At 41.0% G+C, this 15,902-nt stretch overlaps 1 protein-coding gene across 8 annotated transcripts in view; it reads left to right on the forward strand.

The window, feature by feature from the left end:
- myrf (myelin regulatory factor) overlaps positions 1-15,902 on the forward strand; it is a 264,892-nt gene that overhangs the window by 217,801 nt on the left and 31,189 nt on the right. For all 8 annotated transcript variants that reach the window (XM_059975651.1, XM_059975652.1, XM_059975657.1 and 5 more), the window contains 3 exons: positions 11,526-11,726; positions 14,088-14,196; positions 14,722-14,831. In XM_059975651.1, the coding sequence (XP_059831634.1) occupies positions 11,526-11,726; positions 14,088-14,196; positions 14,722-14,831 (420 nt within the window). The remainder of the gene's footprint in view (positions 1-11,525; positions 11,727-14,087; positions 14,197-14,721; positions 14,832-15,902) is intronic.

Raw genomic sequence — 15,902 nt, forward strand, 5'->3', positions numbered from 1 at the left:
TTCAATCCAGTAATGTAATTATTACCAGCAATGAATGGGACATTAGGTAGATAATCTTGGATTATTATTGGCTATGTGTAGAGACTGTTCACAAATGTCTCTGGCTGTCTCTGATTCCTCTGTTCTTCATTCACAGAACACGGCACAGGTGAGACATTTTAATGCTTAAAACACTCAGAGCCTAGGTACAGTGGAGCCCTTTATTATCAGTAAATAAAGAGAACTGTACAGGAAGGAGGTAAGTTTAAGAACTAAAGATCAAAAATATTGCTCAACAGGTGAGAACAAAAGGCAAATTTCTTTGCGCCTGTCAGAGAATGGCTGGAAAGATTCATTGGACAATAGTAGTGCTTTGCACCAGGGTGGCTTACTGAACAGCTGTAAACAAAGGTGTCTAGTTCAATAATTCGTGGCAATAGAACAATATTGGTTTAGTGCCCTAAAAAATGTCATGGAATGTTAAGGAATGATAATAAACAGGCTCCACTGTATCGGTTAACATTGTACTGAAGGCATTTTGTTCAAAGTTGCTGGGCAAGCCTCAGGGTTAACATGGCAATGGTACCATGAAGCATATCTACTACTTGCTATAGCTCTTGTCCAATGTTTGCGTGATAAAATTTAACATACCTCTGGCATCTAGAGTTGTGTTTAAATCTGGTAATACCAAATAAATATTTCAACATGCAGCATTTAGATTGTACACATCTTCCAGCTGTTTTTCTTTAGGTACAGCAGAAATATAAAGTTGTCTTGCATTTAATAATCCCCCTCCCTCTCTCCCTCCCCGTCCCTCTCCATCCCCCTCTCCTTCCCCTTTTCCCTTCCCCTTCCTGTTTTTGGTTCTCTCTGTCTTTCTCCTTGTCATGAGTTCTCATTTTCTTGTCCATCTCTCCAGTTCTGCCATGTCCATGGCCCTCTCTTATATCTCTGCTTTTTCCTGTCTTTCAGTTTGTAACAGTCTAAATGCGTCTCAGTCTCAAAAAGAACTGTTTTTCTCTTTACAAGTGCTGCATGATTTGCCGTGTATTTCAAACATTTTATTTTATGCATCTATCTCTTTACTTTTACTTTTGCCCTTCTCTCGTTTCTCTTAATCGCTTTCTGTAACCTCCCTTCAATTTCTCCACCCTCTGAGTTTTGTCCTTTTTTCCCTTCCCTTCCTTTTGTCTGTTTATCTCAGGGTTTCTGCATTTCAATCTTGTTTTCTTCCTCTCTATTTGTCCCTAATCCAATCTTTCCCTGTTTTACCTCTCTCAGCTTTCTCCCTCTATCACTCCCTGTCTCCTGGCTACACCCTCACTGCCTTTGTGTTTCCATTGATGAAACAGATGTCAACAAGTTGCACAACCAAGGATTTTCCAATTTTTCACTGGAGATTTACATAAATCCTTCCATTATGACACATTCTGTAATTAATTATCACAAAGATCCATCTCCAGTTCATCCGTTCTCATTGCTATTTTTCTTGGATGGTCTAACTGATTATAGAGGGTAAGCACTTGGAAATTTTGTTCTGAACCCTTAAGATTAAGATTTGAGTCTTTAAGATCTGAAACCTTGAGAACTGTGCTTCCTGTGCACATAGGACCTATTGTCTTCCCATGTTTAGGCGTGGAAGAACAGATTCTGTAATGTGCCTCTTCCTTACTGGGTATGATCAAGGTTACAGGGCAGCTCCCATGTATTCACACTTAACCAAATACTGCTTGGCATGTGCAACGAGCTGACCCAGACAGTGTGTCCACCCCCCTCCACCCTCACGCCTCACCACCAGTGGATGTGATGAATGGACTGTGCACTAAACACCAGCTGGCTGTTAGAATTTGGTGAGGTAGTTGATCAGAGTCACAGCAACAATCGAGAGAAAAGTCAGCTGTCATTGTATGATGGTGTGTGTGTTTGAACAGGAAATGAGGACAGAACCAGCTGAGCTGTAATGCTTCCCCAAGCTGATTTCGCTAATGGCGTTAACTATCCAAGCTCTCACAAATAAGAAAAGCTGAGTTCAGCTAACATACCAGAATCCAGTTCTATATGAAGCATTAAGAAAGGCTTTTTTCCCCAATGTCTAGATATTAAATCATCCCAGACTTTGTACATTGAGGAAAGTTATTCACTAGGCATTGTAGTAGTGAACCAGACAGATATTCCTGTCTTTCAATTTGAGTGGATTGGTGAATAATCGCTCTGATTTCCCATGACAGCATATCCAGCTAATCCAAATGCAAGAATGGGAAATTATGTGAGGAGATGAATTGAGACAAAGGAGGGGGGTAGTGAGGGGTTAAGAGGCTGAGAAACTTCAGGTTCAAGGAGAACTTATCCTTCCAGTAGGGAGCTTCATAAATGGGATATTATCAGAGAGTTGCTGCCAAGGGACTGACAGACTGTACATTACAGAAGGACTTCCTCTTGAATCAGCTCCAGATCAAGAAAATAGATGAATATTCGCAGCCAGAAATGAGTCCTAAATAAACCCCAAACAATACATGCAGACTTGTGTTCTTGATTATGTTAAACTCGCAGACAAATTATGGTCATTAATAATTAGAAGCTGCCTGAGCCAAATGAGGGAAACTCTTGTATTCTGGCAGCAGTGCAAAGCTCTCTTGGACCAAAGAGTTTGAACTTGTGTAGGAATTCTCTTCATATTCACATTTCATAAACTTGCTTTCTAGGATTGGAAATGGAGCTGGGTTTTAAGTAAATATTTGGAAAGGGATTTCCTGAGACAGTAGCAGTGGGATTTGGCTCCCTTTTGCAATAGAGACCTTTTGCTCATCTATTATAGACTTTCTCTGTCTCCACTGTCGCATCTCTGCTCCTTCCTGTCAAGCAGAATGTGCTATTTATTTTAATAATCTTTCTAATAAGATTGCTTTAGAGATTTTGACCAATTCAATAAGAAATGTGAATATGATGTTGTTTGATCTTTCATAAGCTTTTTTTTCCATTGTTATGTGGGTTGTCCATAAACAGTGCTCCTCTGACCTTCCTCTCTAGATCTTCCCACCATGTCAGAGTATCAAGAATCACCACATTTTTATCAGTACTAATTTACTCATCTGGTCCATGAAATTACAGCATTCCTCACTCTTCCCTTCACTCCGCAGACAGCCTCTTGTCACTACCTTCTGATTTCAAATCATTCTCTCCACACTGCATAATCCTGGGTGGCCTTTTGCTTTGGCTTTCTAACATCTGTCTTTGCTCAATAATAATTTATGACAGTGACGTATAGGGAAAGACCTTACAGTCTTGATGTTAGCTTCCTTTACTGCATTTTCCCTTCTTTTCTGAGCAGAACAAATGACTGTTTGGAGCTTTGGGGTATTTTATTCAATCGGGAGTAGAACTACGAAGCTGAGCAACAACAGAGCATTAATTTTATGCTGTCACCAATTACTTTCACATCCCTTGCCCAACGCCAGTGGCAATAAAGGGACCAACTTCACAAGGTGGAGCTAGATTGTAACTACATGCCTTTAAAGAAAATATGTTCCCCAGTATTGGAAATTAAGGCCACTTCTTCAGCCACAGCCAGACATACCTCAACATCTTCCAGGACATGAGAAAGACATGGTGCCCACTCACACAGTGGGCAGTAACCTAATGTTCTAGTGTTTTGCATGATGTGGAGTACTCCACAAACTATTCTCTCTTGCCCTCTGGGAACTTACTGGTGTACTGCACAATGTGCAAAAGCCTCTCTATAGAAACCTATATAATGGGTATTGAGCATGCGTTCATTGCTCTGTGTATCTTTGCAGTACTCTTGGGCTTCTCTCCTTAAGTGATAAATATTTGGTTGTATTGAGTGTGCCTCCTTTGCCGCAGATCACAAAGTCTATCGACAATTTTTTTTTTGCCTATCGTTCGCATTTTTTATCGAACTCGTTCCTGTCTCATCTCACCTCTCCTACCACAACCTTACTTACTGAGTGCTAGCTTCGAGGTTTTGGAAATGAAGAGATAGATTTCAAAGATTATTTTAAAGAAGGTTAAGAAAGACAAAGAGGTTCCTTTCTTTATCTCCTTTGAAATGCTTGTTAATAACTACTGACGGATTTTTAGAACCTGATAGCCAAAGTCTTAACCACCAGTGATGGTGGGATTAATTTCAGGAGGAATCAAGGAGCTGGAATTTGAGGATTGTAAGTAATTCAAGAGTGTTTAAGAACAGGAGGAGCTTAAAGATAAGGAGAAGCAGTGCTATGGATAAGAATTTAAAAGATGAACCAGTTTTATCATGAGACAACAAGCACAGGAATCATTAGTATATGGGATTTAGTGTCAGGGCATGACTAGCAGAGTTTTGCATCAAGTTTACTGAGGGTTAAGTTTAAAAGGCTGGCCTGGGCTGAACTCAAGTAGTCAAGTCTGGAGGTAATAAGTTCCCACAGTAGGTAAGGAAGAATAGGGTGATGTTACAGAGGTAGAAGGTAAGTATCTGTATTAACACTGGTATGTAACTGAAAGAACCACCGTGCTTTTGAGAAGTGTGGTTCTCAGATAAATGTACTTGTTTTTGGTGACCTGTGTGCAAATTAGCTGCCATGTTTGCCTGCATAGCCATAGCAACCGCAAAAACGAACTCTCTGTGTAGGTTGTGCTATTTCTGAAGGCTATGATAAGACTTTATGTAAATGGAAGCCTTTCTTTATTGTTAATATATTAAAGCAAGGACCAACACCATGCTTCAGGACATTGCCAAGGTTGAAAAGAGTTACATGGAAAGTAGAGCAAACAAGGAAGTAGTGATTAGATTAAAACAGCATTAGTTTTTAAAACAGTTTAGTTACATGAGGAGTGAAGTGCTGAGAAAGGTAAAGAATTTCAGAGTTTACAAGCCTTGAGAAAAAATGAATAAAAGTGGAAGGCTATCAAAAGTAAAGAAGAACATCTGTGATTTACCTAATAATATAAGATTTACCTAAGAAATCTTATCCCTCTGGTTCAGGAATAAACGAAGGTCATTCTTTTATTTTTGAGGTATAGCTGGGAAGGTAATCCTGGAAAATATTAAATGCTACTGAGATAAATTCTAGAATTATTCTGGGACATGAAGTGGCTTTATCCTCTGAAATTAATTGTCACTGGCAGGATATAGCTTGTTGAGCTGCTCCTGCTACAATAATCTTGGCATCATTTTTATTGTGAAGGTCAGTTTTAAATTAGAGTATCAGTCCAACTCATTTCAAACCTCCATTGCAGCAACTACCAACCAATGTTTCGATGTGCTGACAGCTAAGTAAATGAGTAAGTGCAGTTCGTTGACTGGGTGGGAAAGCTTACATTTAGTGAATCCTTTGGTCTTGCAAAACCTTTTCTAACGCTGTGGTCTCAAAGGTACAAGAACCTCCTCCATCTGCAGCTTATTTTCCCATGTTCTTCTTTAGACAACTATGTATTATGTTGACCATTCCTCATCATTATCATCTTGAAACATCCATTTACATCTTCCCTTCACTCCTCCAAGCCGGATGTCAAATTGCTTTAATCGTTAAGATTGGTGCATGAAGTAGATAACCAAAGAAAAAGCAGAACTTAATCGAGAGGGTGGTCCCCATTGTAAACATTTTATGTATGGTTTCCACTTTGCCCCAAATAATTTCATTTAAAACAACCTTCAAACCAGAACAGCTCAATCTCTGTTCTGTTGGCTATGTCTCCCTGCTGATCAGGTGAAGCACCGACCGCCATTTGCAAACTCTCGGAATTCCTGCCACATTAGACCAATTTTGAGAGACTTTTCCCTGAGTGAACTTGAAATGTCATAATGAAATTCTAAGAAAATCAAATACTTGGAAGGTAGCCAAATAAAAAAGAAGTGAATTTCTAAAAATACAACCAGCATCGCCCTCTTGCTGCCTGTTGTCGGAGATGTTGAAATCATGTTTTTGTCTGCCATAGGTGCTTCTAAGATGGTGAGGCTTTGCCTATGTGTCTAAACGTTTTTAACTCAGAAGGAATGAAGATGTCTTCCTCCTAATCTCCAGAACAGGGGTTCCCAACCTGGAGTCCATGGACCCCTTGCTCAATAGTATTGATCCATGGCATAAAAACGGTTGGGAACCCCAACTCTAGGTGAAAAAGGATCTAGTGCTTTCCCAGCATACGTGATGAATGAACTCCTCTTGGGCTTCCAGCAGGCTACTGGTATTAATTTTAACTGACATTTCAATGACAGACTTTGCCATCTTCATCAGAGATGATGCCTGGGCAAAGATGAAGATCTCGCTTTAAGTAAGAACAAGGTGGCACAGTGGAAACCTGATTGGATGGGGACTAACCAATCAGGAGGAATGGACGACAGGGGTATAAATACCACTAGATTAGACATGCCCAGGCATCATCCCTGATGAAAATGGCAGAGCTTGTCATCAAAACGTCAGTTGGAATCGATACTTGTGTCCATCTGGAAGCTGGAGAAGAGTTTATTTCCCTGCACTAGGTGTTTTGCAGTAGGCATCCAACTGTGCCAGCTTCCAGGGTTTAGAAGCTCCAATTCTCAAGAGTATGGATAGCCGGTATGGTCTCTTTAAATATTCAGGCCCGCTCCACTAATTGGCGGCCATGTTTTGGCACCAGGATTTTAATACTTAAAGAGGACCTGAACGGCGGTTTGGTGCTCAATCATCAGCTCAACCTTAGTTGAGTTTGCAGTTGTGTTTTTGGGTTTCTCTCTCGTTTAGCATCTAATCAAGAACCCTGACTCATTTCAATCTCGAAATTATGTCTCGGGTCTAGTCTCAGATATGCCAACACCTGAGGTCCTTTCCATTCCTGCCTAAGCCTCTCGGAACACAAGAGGGAGTCATTGGCAAATCCTCTGCCCGCCTACTGAGACGTGGATGGAAGTTTGGACCAAGAAGAACTAATAAGGGAAAGGAAAAGGAGTGCCTTACTGTTTGTATAGAGTTGCAGTGAAGTTAAATAATTACATTATTCTTGGCTGCCATTATTTCATGTCGCAATAATAGCAAAAATAAATAGGGACTGACTATGGAGGCTTCCTAAGACACAGTACAATCTGTCCCAATCTTCTGAATCCTTACAGACTCCTCTAACAAAGGGATAATCACAGCAAAGACCAGATTCTGAATAGTCATCTGAATAGTCATCTGTCACCTTAGTTTTCAAATCGGGATTCACAGCTTTCTCCCACATTATGCAGGTCCTTGCCAGCATTCCAGGAACAACTATGTTCTCCTGTAGGCAGCACTTGATTTCAGTCCATTCTTATTCTTGATTCCAACCAGAGATTATTTGCACCTTTATGAAGATGTTAGGGCCCGAGTTTGCTGATGATACTAAGCTGGGTGGCAGTGTGACATGTGATGAGGATGTTAGGAGAATTCAGGGTGACTTGGATAGGCTGGGTGAGTGGGCAGATACTTGGCAGATGACATTTAATGTGAATAAGTGTGAGGTTATCCACTTTGGGAGTAAGAACAGGAAGGCAGATTATTATCTGAACGGTGTAGAGTTAGGTAAGGGAGAAATACAAAGAGATCTAGGAGTCCTTGTTCATCAGTCACTGAAGGAGAATGAGCAAGTGCAGCAGGCAGTGAAGAAGGCTAATGGAATGTTGTCCTTTATTACAAAGGGAATTGAGTACAAGAGCAAGGAAATCCTCTTGCATTTGTACAGAGCCCTGGTGAGACCACACCTGGAGTATTGTGTACAGTTTTGGTCTCCAGGGTTAAGGAAGGACATCCTGGCTGTAGAGGAAGTGCAGCGTAGATGCAAGAGGTTAATTCCTGGGATGCCTGGACTGTCTTAAGCAGAGAGGTTAGAGAGACTGGGCTTGTACAAGCTGGAATTAAGGAGAGTGAGAGGGGATCTGATTGAAACATATAAGATTATTAAGGGATTGGACAAGATAGAGGCAGGAAATATGTTCCAGATGCTGGGAGAGTCCAGTACCAGAGGGCATGGTTTGAGAATAAGGAGTAGGTCATTTAGGACAGAGTTAAGGAAAAACTTCTTCCCCCAGAGAGTTGTGGGGGTCTGGAATGCACTGCCTCGGAAGGTAGTGGAGGCCAATTCTCTAGATGCTTTCAAGAAGGAGCTAGATAGGTATCTTATGGATAGGGGAATCAAGGGATATGGGGATAAGGCAGGAACCGGGTATTGATAGTAGTTGATCAGCCATGATCTCAAAATGGCAGTGCAGGCTCGAAGGGCCGAATGGTCTACTTCTGCACCTATTGTCTATTATCTATTATTATTATAACTATCGATAATTCTGCCTCTTTTGTAATGAATAAACACCATTTACTTTTTTTATAAAAGGTACTTGTTTGCTGGGTAATAAACAGGTTTTACAGGTGTAGGCTGATTGGCTGACATGCCAGATGTCAAAGATAAAATTCATCTCGCTAAACAAAATACACATCTTTCTGGTTTATTTATTAACAGATCCCCCGGCATGATTTCAGGTCATGTTCTATAGGTGCAAAAGAGAAATCCAGACAGAAGAATCCTCATTCTCCACTCCCTTACACTTCATGGGATTAACACTACTGCACCCAGCTTGGGCTCCATAACCACACCGATAAACCTTTCGAGAAATTTCACATCATAAAGATGCACATCTATAGAAACCTTTATGAGATGTAGCTCTGGAGAAGTTCATGCCTCAGATCAAGGGTTTTATAGGAGCGGGGGGGGGGGGTTAATTGTTGGTTGATGAAGGCAGGAGCTTTAAAAACATTAGAGTAAATGCTTGTATTTTGATACAAGAGAGAGCAGACAGGGAATTGCAGACGGTGAATAGTTGCATCATGTACTTCACACAAGCATAGATCAGTTAGTATGTGACTCTTTGTCGTCTTTCTCGAGTGTGTGTGTGTGTGTGTGTGTGTGTCTGCGTATTATTACAAATCTAACTAATTTACTTCAATACATATTGAGCTTGAACAAAATGCCTTCAGAGGAATGTTTATCCTACATCTCCATCGTGAGCCGGTCTTGAATTCCTGTCACTGTGGCCTGTAATTGTATTGGGCATCCTAAAAGATTCTTTGATCATAATGACGAAACAGTACTGACGTCTGCGACTGCTTGAAGAGACCTAATGGATTCAGGAAAGGGCATTTGGGAAAGCATCGTTTTGTGATTTTATGCTGGCAAGCAATTAAAAGCAAAGCATTTCATTGTTTCCGTGCATTATAGAATTTCAGCACTTTGAATTTTAAAATAAACTTATACAATGAAAAGAGCAGTTGTTAAAAGTGGAAAAGGGGCAGGAGGGATGGTGGGGATTGGGGGCACGTGTTTGTTGCACACAGAACCGCCCTTTGGTGCTCTGGGGGAGTCCTGGGATTTGTCTGAATTCTCTAATGATTTAGAAATGTCTGTAACCCTGGCTGTTTGTTGGGTATCAGTATCACAACTGGTCTCTCCTGCTTCTCAGACTCCACCTGCCAGTTAGAGATGCCGCATTTAAGTCTGCAGCAAAGTGTACAGCAGCAAGACTGTGTCACTGCAGGCCGGGTCAGCACCGACAGTGGATGGGATTCTACGTCTGGCAGTTCCTCGTGTTAGTACTTCTAAATCCAGGAACACAAGATCTCTGCAGGACCAGAGACCAGGGAAGGCTCCACAGGAACAGAACCAATAGTTCTGTTTCTCCCAATGGAAATAATAAATTAGTATTAGATTCTTCTTTTCTTGGCTGCCTTGAATGAGTGAATTACCTGCTGACCCACTTCCTGCTCTACTTTTCAACTTATGGGATGTTTCCAAACTTTACAACTCCAGGATCAGAAGATTTTTTCTCGATCTGTCTAAACAATGCTTAAGGATCAGTATAGATTTTTGCTAAGTAGGGGAATTAAGGGCCATGGGGAAAAGGCAGGTAGATGGAGATGAGTCCATGGCCATATCAGCCATGACCTTATTGAACGGCAGAGCAGGTCGACAGCCCAGATGGCCTACTCCTGCTCCTCTTTCTGATTTAAGTAGAAGCACTGATACTTCTAAGCATGCCCTCACAGACACCCAACACAAGCTGCTATCAGCCTATACTGCAGAAGATGATGCACCTGTTTTGGATGTTGGTAATTTGTCAAGGCTAGAATCAACTCCAGTCTAAGCAAAGACCTGGAATTTTTACTGCAATTTTCCCATCGCCACAATAGGTCTACAGCAGATGAAATCTCACTGGATCTCCACTTGGCCTTGGATCACCTGGATAAAAGCAATACCTATGTCAGACTAGGGTTTATTGATTACAGTTCAGTGTTTAACACAATCATACACTCAGTTCTATTCAACAAGTTCCAAAAGTGTGCCCTATCCCTTCCTCTGCAAATGGATCCTTGACTTCCTCACCAGGAGATCACAATCTGTGGGGATTGGAAATAACATGTCCTCCTTGGTGACAATCAACACTAGTGCTCCTCAAGGATGCGTGCTTAGCCTATTGTTCTACTCTCTCTATGCCCATGACTGTGTGGGTAGGCACAGCTACTGCTAGTAGAATTTCAAAAGGTGATAAGGAGGCATACAGGAGTGAGATTGATCAGCTGGTTGAGTGGTGTTGCAACAACAGCCATGCACTCAACATCAGTAAGACCAAAGGAATTGATTGTGCACTTCAGAAAGAGTTTGTTGAGGGGACACACACCAGTCAGGGGATCAGAAGTGAAAAGCGTGAGCAGTTTCAAGTTCCTGGTTATCAACTTCTCTGAGGATCTATTCTAGGCCCAGCATATTGATGCAGCTACAAAGAAGGCATGTCAGCAGATATATTTCATTAGGAGTTTAAGAAGAATTGTTATGTCATGAAAGACACTCACAGATTTTTATAGATGTACCATAGACAGCATTCTAACTGGTATGCCAGGGCCACTGTCAAGATCAGAAAAAGCTGCAGAAAGTTGTAAACTCAGCTGGCTCTATCATGGGCACTAGCTTTCCCAGCTCCAGGACATTTTCAAAAAGCGATGCCTCAAAAAGGCGACATCCATCGTTAAGGACCCCCATTACCCAGAACATGCCCTCTTCTCATTTCTACCATCAAGGACAAGGTACAGGAGCCTGAAGACACATACTCAATGTTTTAGGAACAGCTTCTTTCCCTCCACCATCAGTTCCTGAGTGGACATTGAACCCATGAACACTACCTCCCAGATATCTTCCCCCTCTCTTTTTGCACTGCTTATTTAACTCATTTTATATATATAATTTTTGTAATTTATAGTTTTATTACTGTGTATTGCAATGTAATGCTGTCGCCAATCAACAAATTGCCAGTGATAGTAAACCTAATTCTAAATCTGTTTCTGAGCTAATTTCTTTGTTTGTGGTTTGGTCTACAAGTGAAATCATAGTTTAAGTGATTCTCTATAATCAAGTGAACCTGGAAGCAGCTCATTTCCATAGTTTCATCTAATTGAAGGCACTGAAATGTAAAAATGCAACAGAATTATAAATATTTGTAGTAATTGGAAATGAAGGTTTTTGAGGTTACTTTGTCGCTACCTTGTAAACTCTGTCTCCAATCCCTACAGGCATCAAACCCTGGGCAGTTTGAGAGCGACACAGATGTCTTGTGGCAACGTGGTCAACTTCCTGACACCGTCTTTCACCATGGTCGAGTTGGCATCAACACAGACCGTCCTGACGAAGCGCTGGTTGTCCATGGGAATGTGAAAGTCATGGGCTCATTAATGCATCCATCAGATGCTCGGGCAAAGGAGAACATCCAGGAGGTGAGTGGAGATGAACTTTTCTGGAAATGAATGAGTAAAGGTAAGATGGATTAGGTTTTTCAAGCTGAAGTAAAGAAAATCCTCTAAGATTTTACTTAGATTTATCTGAGACACTGCCATCTACTCCCCTGCCAGAACTGGACTATTGAAAACTGACTACTGGAAAATCTCTAAACCTCTTCAAATAGCTTTTTTTAACATCTCCATCTATCTTTAAGTGTTCATTTTAGGTGTATATCTTCATCAAAATCTTCTCTTTATTCTTCTTTGATATCTAACTTATTCTTTTCTTTGGGGAAATGTCTCCTCGTGTCACATTATATTCAAGGTGTTTCTATCAGCAAAAATTCTGTGAATGTTGGTAGAATGGTTCATCACAAGTGCTATATAACTATGAATTATTTTGGTTGTACAGGTGAAGGAAAATCTTTGTTTTAAAAAAACAAAATGAATAAAAGTTACAAAATATATTTTACATGTTGTAATGAACCTAACTAATGTATACACAATTGCACGAGTGAACACAACAGGAAAAACCACAAAACATTGCTTACAGCTGAAAGAATGGAAAGGGAAGAAAGAAATGCCTTTGAGCAGGAGAATAGGAATTAATGGATGATTTACTTGCTAGTGAGTTGACTGTATTGCTATATTAAGTAATTTGTCAGAGTGAGGGAAAAACCAGCTGACAACAATAGATAGATAGATAGATAGATACTTTATTCATCCCCAAGGGGAAATTCAACATTTTTCCAGTGTCCCATACACTTATTGTAGCAAAATTAATTACATACAGTATTTAACTCAGTATAAATATGATATGCATCTAAAATCACCCTCCCAAAAAGCATTAATAAATAGCTTTTAAAAAGTTCTTAAATAGTTTACTAAAGTGCATTGAGTGGTAACTTAAGCTCAGTCCTAACCCCGGCACTTTAACATGTCTTGCCCCTGGTGGTTGAATTGTAGAGCTGAATGGCGTTGGGGAGTAATGATCTCTTCATCCTGTCTGAGGAGCATTGCATTGACAGCAACCTGCCGCTGAAGCTGCTTCTCTGTCTCTGGATGGTGCTGTGCAGAGGATGTTCAGGGTTTTCCATGATTGACCATAGCCTACTCAGCGCCCTCCGCTCTGCCACCGATGTCATACTCTCCAGTTCTGTGCCCACGACAGAGCCCACCTTCCTTACCAGCTTATTAAGATGTGAGGCGTCCCTCTTCTTAACGCTGCCTCCCCAGCACGCCACCACAAAGAAGAGGGCGCTCTCCACAACTGACCGATAGAACATCTTCAGCATCTCACTACAAACATTGAATGACGCCAGCCTTCTGAGGAAGTACAGTCGACTCTGTGCTTTCCTGCACAGGGCATCTGTGCTGTCTATCTATCTATCTATATGCCAGTGGTATTAAACTTGATTTTGATTCTGATAAATTCTCTAGTTGCATCATTAAATTTGTAATGATGCAGATAGCTGAAAAATTAATCATATTATCTTTAACATTTCTGATGTGATATCTGCGCTCCTGCCCAAAGTTTTGAAACATGAAGGCTGGTTGACCAAATAAGACAAAAAGAGAACAACTTGACCTACATTCTCAGTGAGCGATCGACTACTATGCAATGTAGATAGAATGAGAAATGACAGCAATATGCTGTCAACCAATCTAATTTTCTTCTTAAAAATGTTGTCCTGCCAAAGGGTCTCGGCCCAGACCATTAACTGTACTCTTTTCCGTAGACGCTGCCTGGCCTGCTGAGTTTCTCCAGCATTTCGTGTGTGTTGCCTTGGATATCCAGCATCTGCAGATTTCCTCTTGTTTATGTTGGCTTTTCATGTCCTTGTTTGAAATCTTATTTATCTTTCCTTCCCACTTCAGGGGCCTGCTAGAGTAATGTTTTGTGATATGAAGAAGAGTTAGGAAGCTTGTATTTGTACAAGCAAATTTATACAAATTTCTCTTTGTGAAAACAACTACAAGTGCTCAAAGAGAAATTTTTTAAAAATAATTTTTCAGTGGTGGATACAGCAGTAAATGGAGAAAGTGGATTTCCCAATTACAGTTGAATGAATCTTATAAATGTGTAGAGAAGGCTAAATGAATGAAAAGAGATTAATGGATGTCATTGATAGATGAAGAAAGATGGAAGAGAGTTTGAGTGGACTATAAATCATGTCTTGGTCTAATCTCAGTTTTGTATACACGATGGCGTTCTCTGATATTTGTTTATCAGCTTGTCTAATAATGGTGTAAGTGTATTTTTAAAATTCTATCATTCCGTTAGTCTGATTGGATTTAAACATCACTTCCAGAAACAAAAGGCCAGAGAACATCCTTACTGTTTTTCTGCTGTTGCAGGTCGACACCACGGAGCAGCTGAGGAGGATCACACAGATGCGACTGGTCCATTACCAGTACAAGCCAGAGTTCGCTGCCACAGCAGGCCTCGAGAATGCTTCGGAGACAGGTACACTCTCAGTGGTTGGAAGATGGATGAGAATTCATGGGCTGGAGGTGAAAGATGACTGTCCCACAGTTCCTTAAGTACCTGGCATTCCAAGTCCGGTCAAATCCAGCCCTCTCTTTCATTCCCAGCTTCTAACACTAGGAAGCAGATCACCTCAGAGAGGAACTGATAGGGAACTCTGAAGGGTAACAATGGGTTCCTTGGATGGCTCTGTAAATCCTGAATCTTATGAAGTGATATGGTCAAAGTTCAATCCTCAAACTGAGCCGTATCTCAAGCTAAGATTGGTATCTTAACAAAGGAGAACATGGGAGGTGTGGTGGTAGATAACGTGTTAAGTGCAACAACTTGATTCTGATGGATTTGACTCTGGATAAACCTTTACAATGATTAAATGCCAACACAGTTCCTAATTTTGCCCATTCAACCCCTATTTAGAGATAACAAAATCCTTTTAATTTGGTCACTGTGACTTTATTTTACCGCTGCTACCTTTGTAATATTGAGCATGCAATTTCCCATTAGGTGTTATCGCACAAGAAGTGCAGGAGATTCTGCCTGAGGCCGTGAAGGAGTCAGGGGACGTGGTGTGTGCCAATGGAGAGACCATCGAGAATTTCTTGGTGGTTAACAAGGTAGAGATCGCCCTCTGCTGGCTGGAATGGAAATGATCAGGAATCCTGTTCTCACCTCCACACCTGCGGTCTCCAGAAGCTACGTTATCAATTAATGACAAGGGGCAGTGCTGGAAAGGCAGATGGGTGCCCAGTTACAGGAAGAGAAATGTCATTAAGCATAGAACCGTACAGTCCAGTATATTAACCCCTCCACAACAAATCTAATTCATTCCTCTACGTTATCAATTAATGACAAGGGGCAGTGCTGGAAAGGCAGATGGGTGCCCAGTTACAGGAAGAGAAATGTCATTAAGCATAGAACCGTACAGTCCAGTATATTAACCCCTCCACAACAAATCTAATTCATTCCTCTACACAGAATATAGCCCTCCATGTTTCCTACCTCCATGTGCCTATCTAAGAGTATTTTAAATGTTGCTTCTATATCAGCCTCGACCACCACATTGGGCAGTGCGTTCCAAGCATCCACCACGTTCTGTGTAACTGGCATCTCCCCTAAACTTTCCTCCGCTCACCTTAGTTTTTGCCATGGGAAATTTGAACCAGATTTACACCAATATTTAAAGGCCATTTATAGGAATCGACATTCCATGGAATATCTGAGGCAGTAGGAAATTCACCACAGGTTTGTCGGGACTGGATTGTGGCACCCATGGTTTTACTTACCTACTTTCTGTGCAAAGCATACTTTGAAATGTTCCCTCAGGAGATTTTATAGATCAATACAAAATCTTTGATGATGTAGCTTGATCTTAATGTTCATATACATTTATAGAGTTATAGAATCATAGAAAAGTACAGCACTGAAACAGGCCCTTTGGCCCATCTAGTCCATGCTGAACCATTTAAACTGACTACTCCCATCAACCTGCACCGGGACCATAGATCTCCATACACCTGCCGTGCATGCACCTGTCTAAACTTCTCCCAAAAGTTGAAACTGAGATCACATGCACCACTTGCACTCATTCCACACTCTCACGGCCCTCTGAGTAAAGAAGCTTAGCCTCATGTTTCCTTTAAACTTTTCACCTTTTACCCTTAACCCATGACCTCTAGCTGTAGTTA

The sequence above is a fragment of the Hypanus sabinus genome, chromosome 7 (assembly GCF_030144855.1).
Source record: "Hypanus sabinus isolate sHypSab1 chromosome 7, sHypSab1.hap1, whole genome shotgun sequence".
NCBI lineage: Eukaryota > Metazoa > Chordata > Chondrichthyes > Myliobatiformes > Dasyatidae > Hypanus > Hypanus sabinus.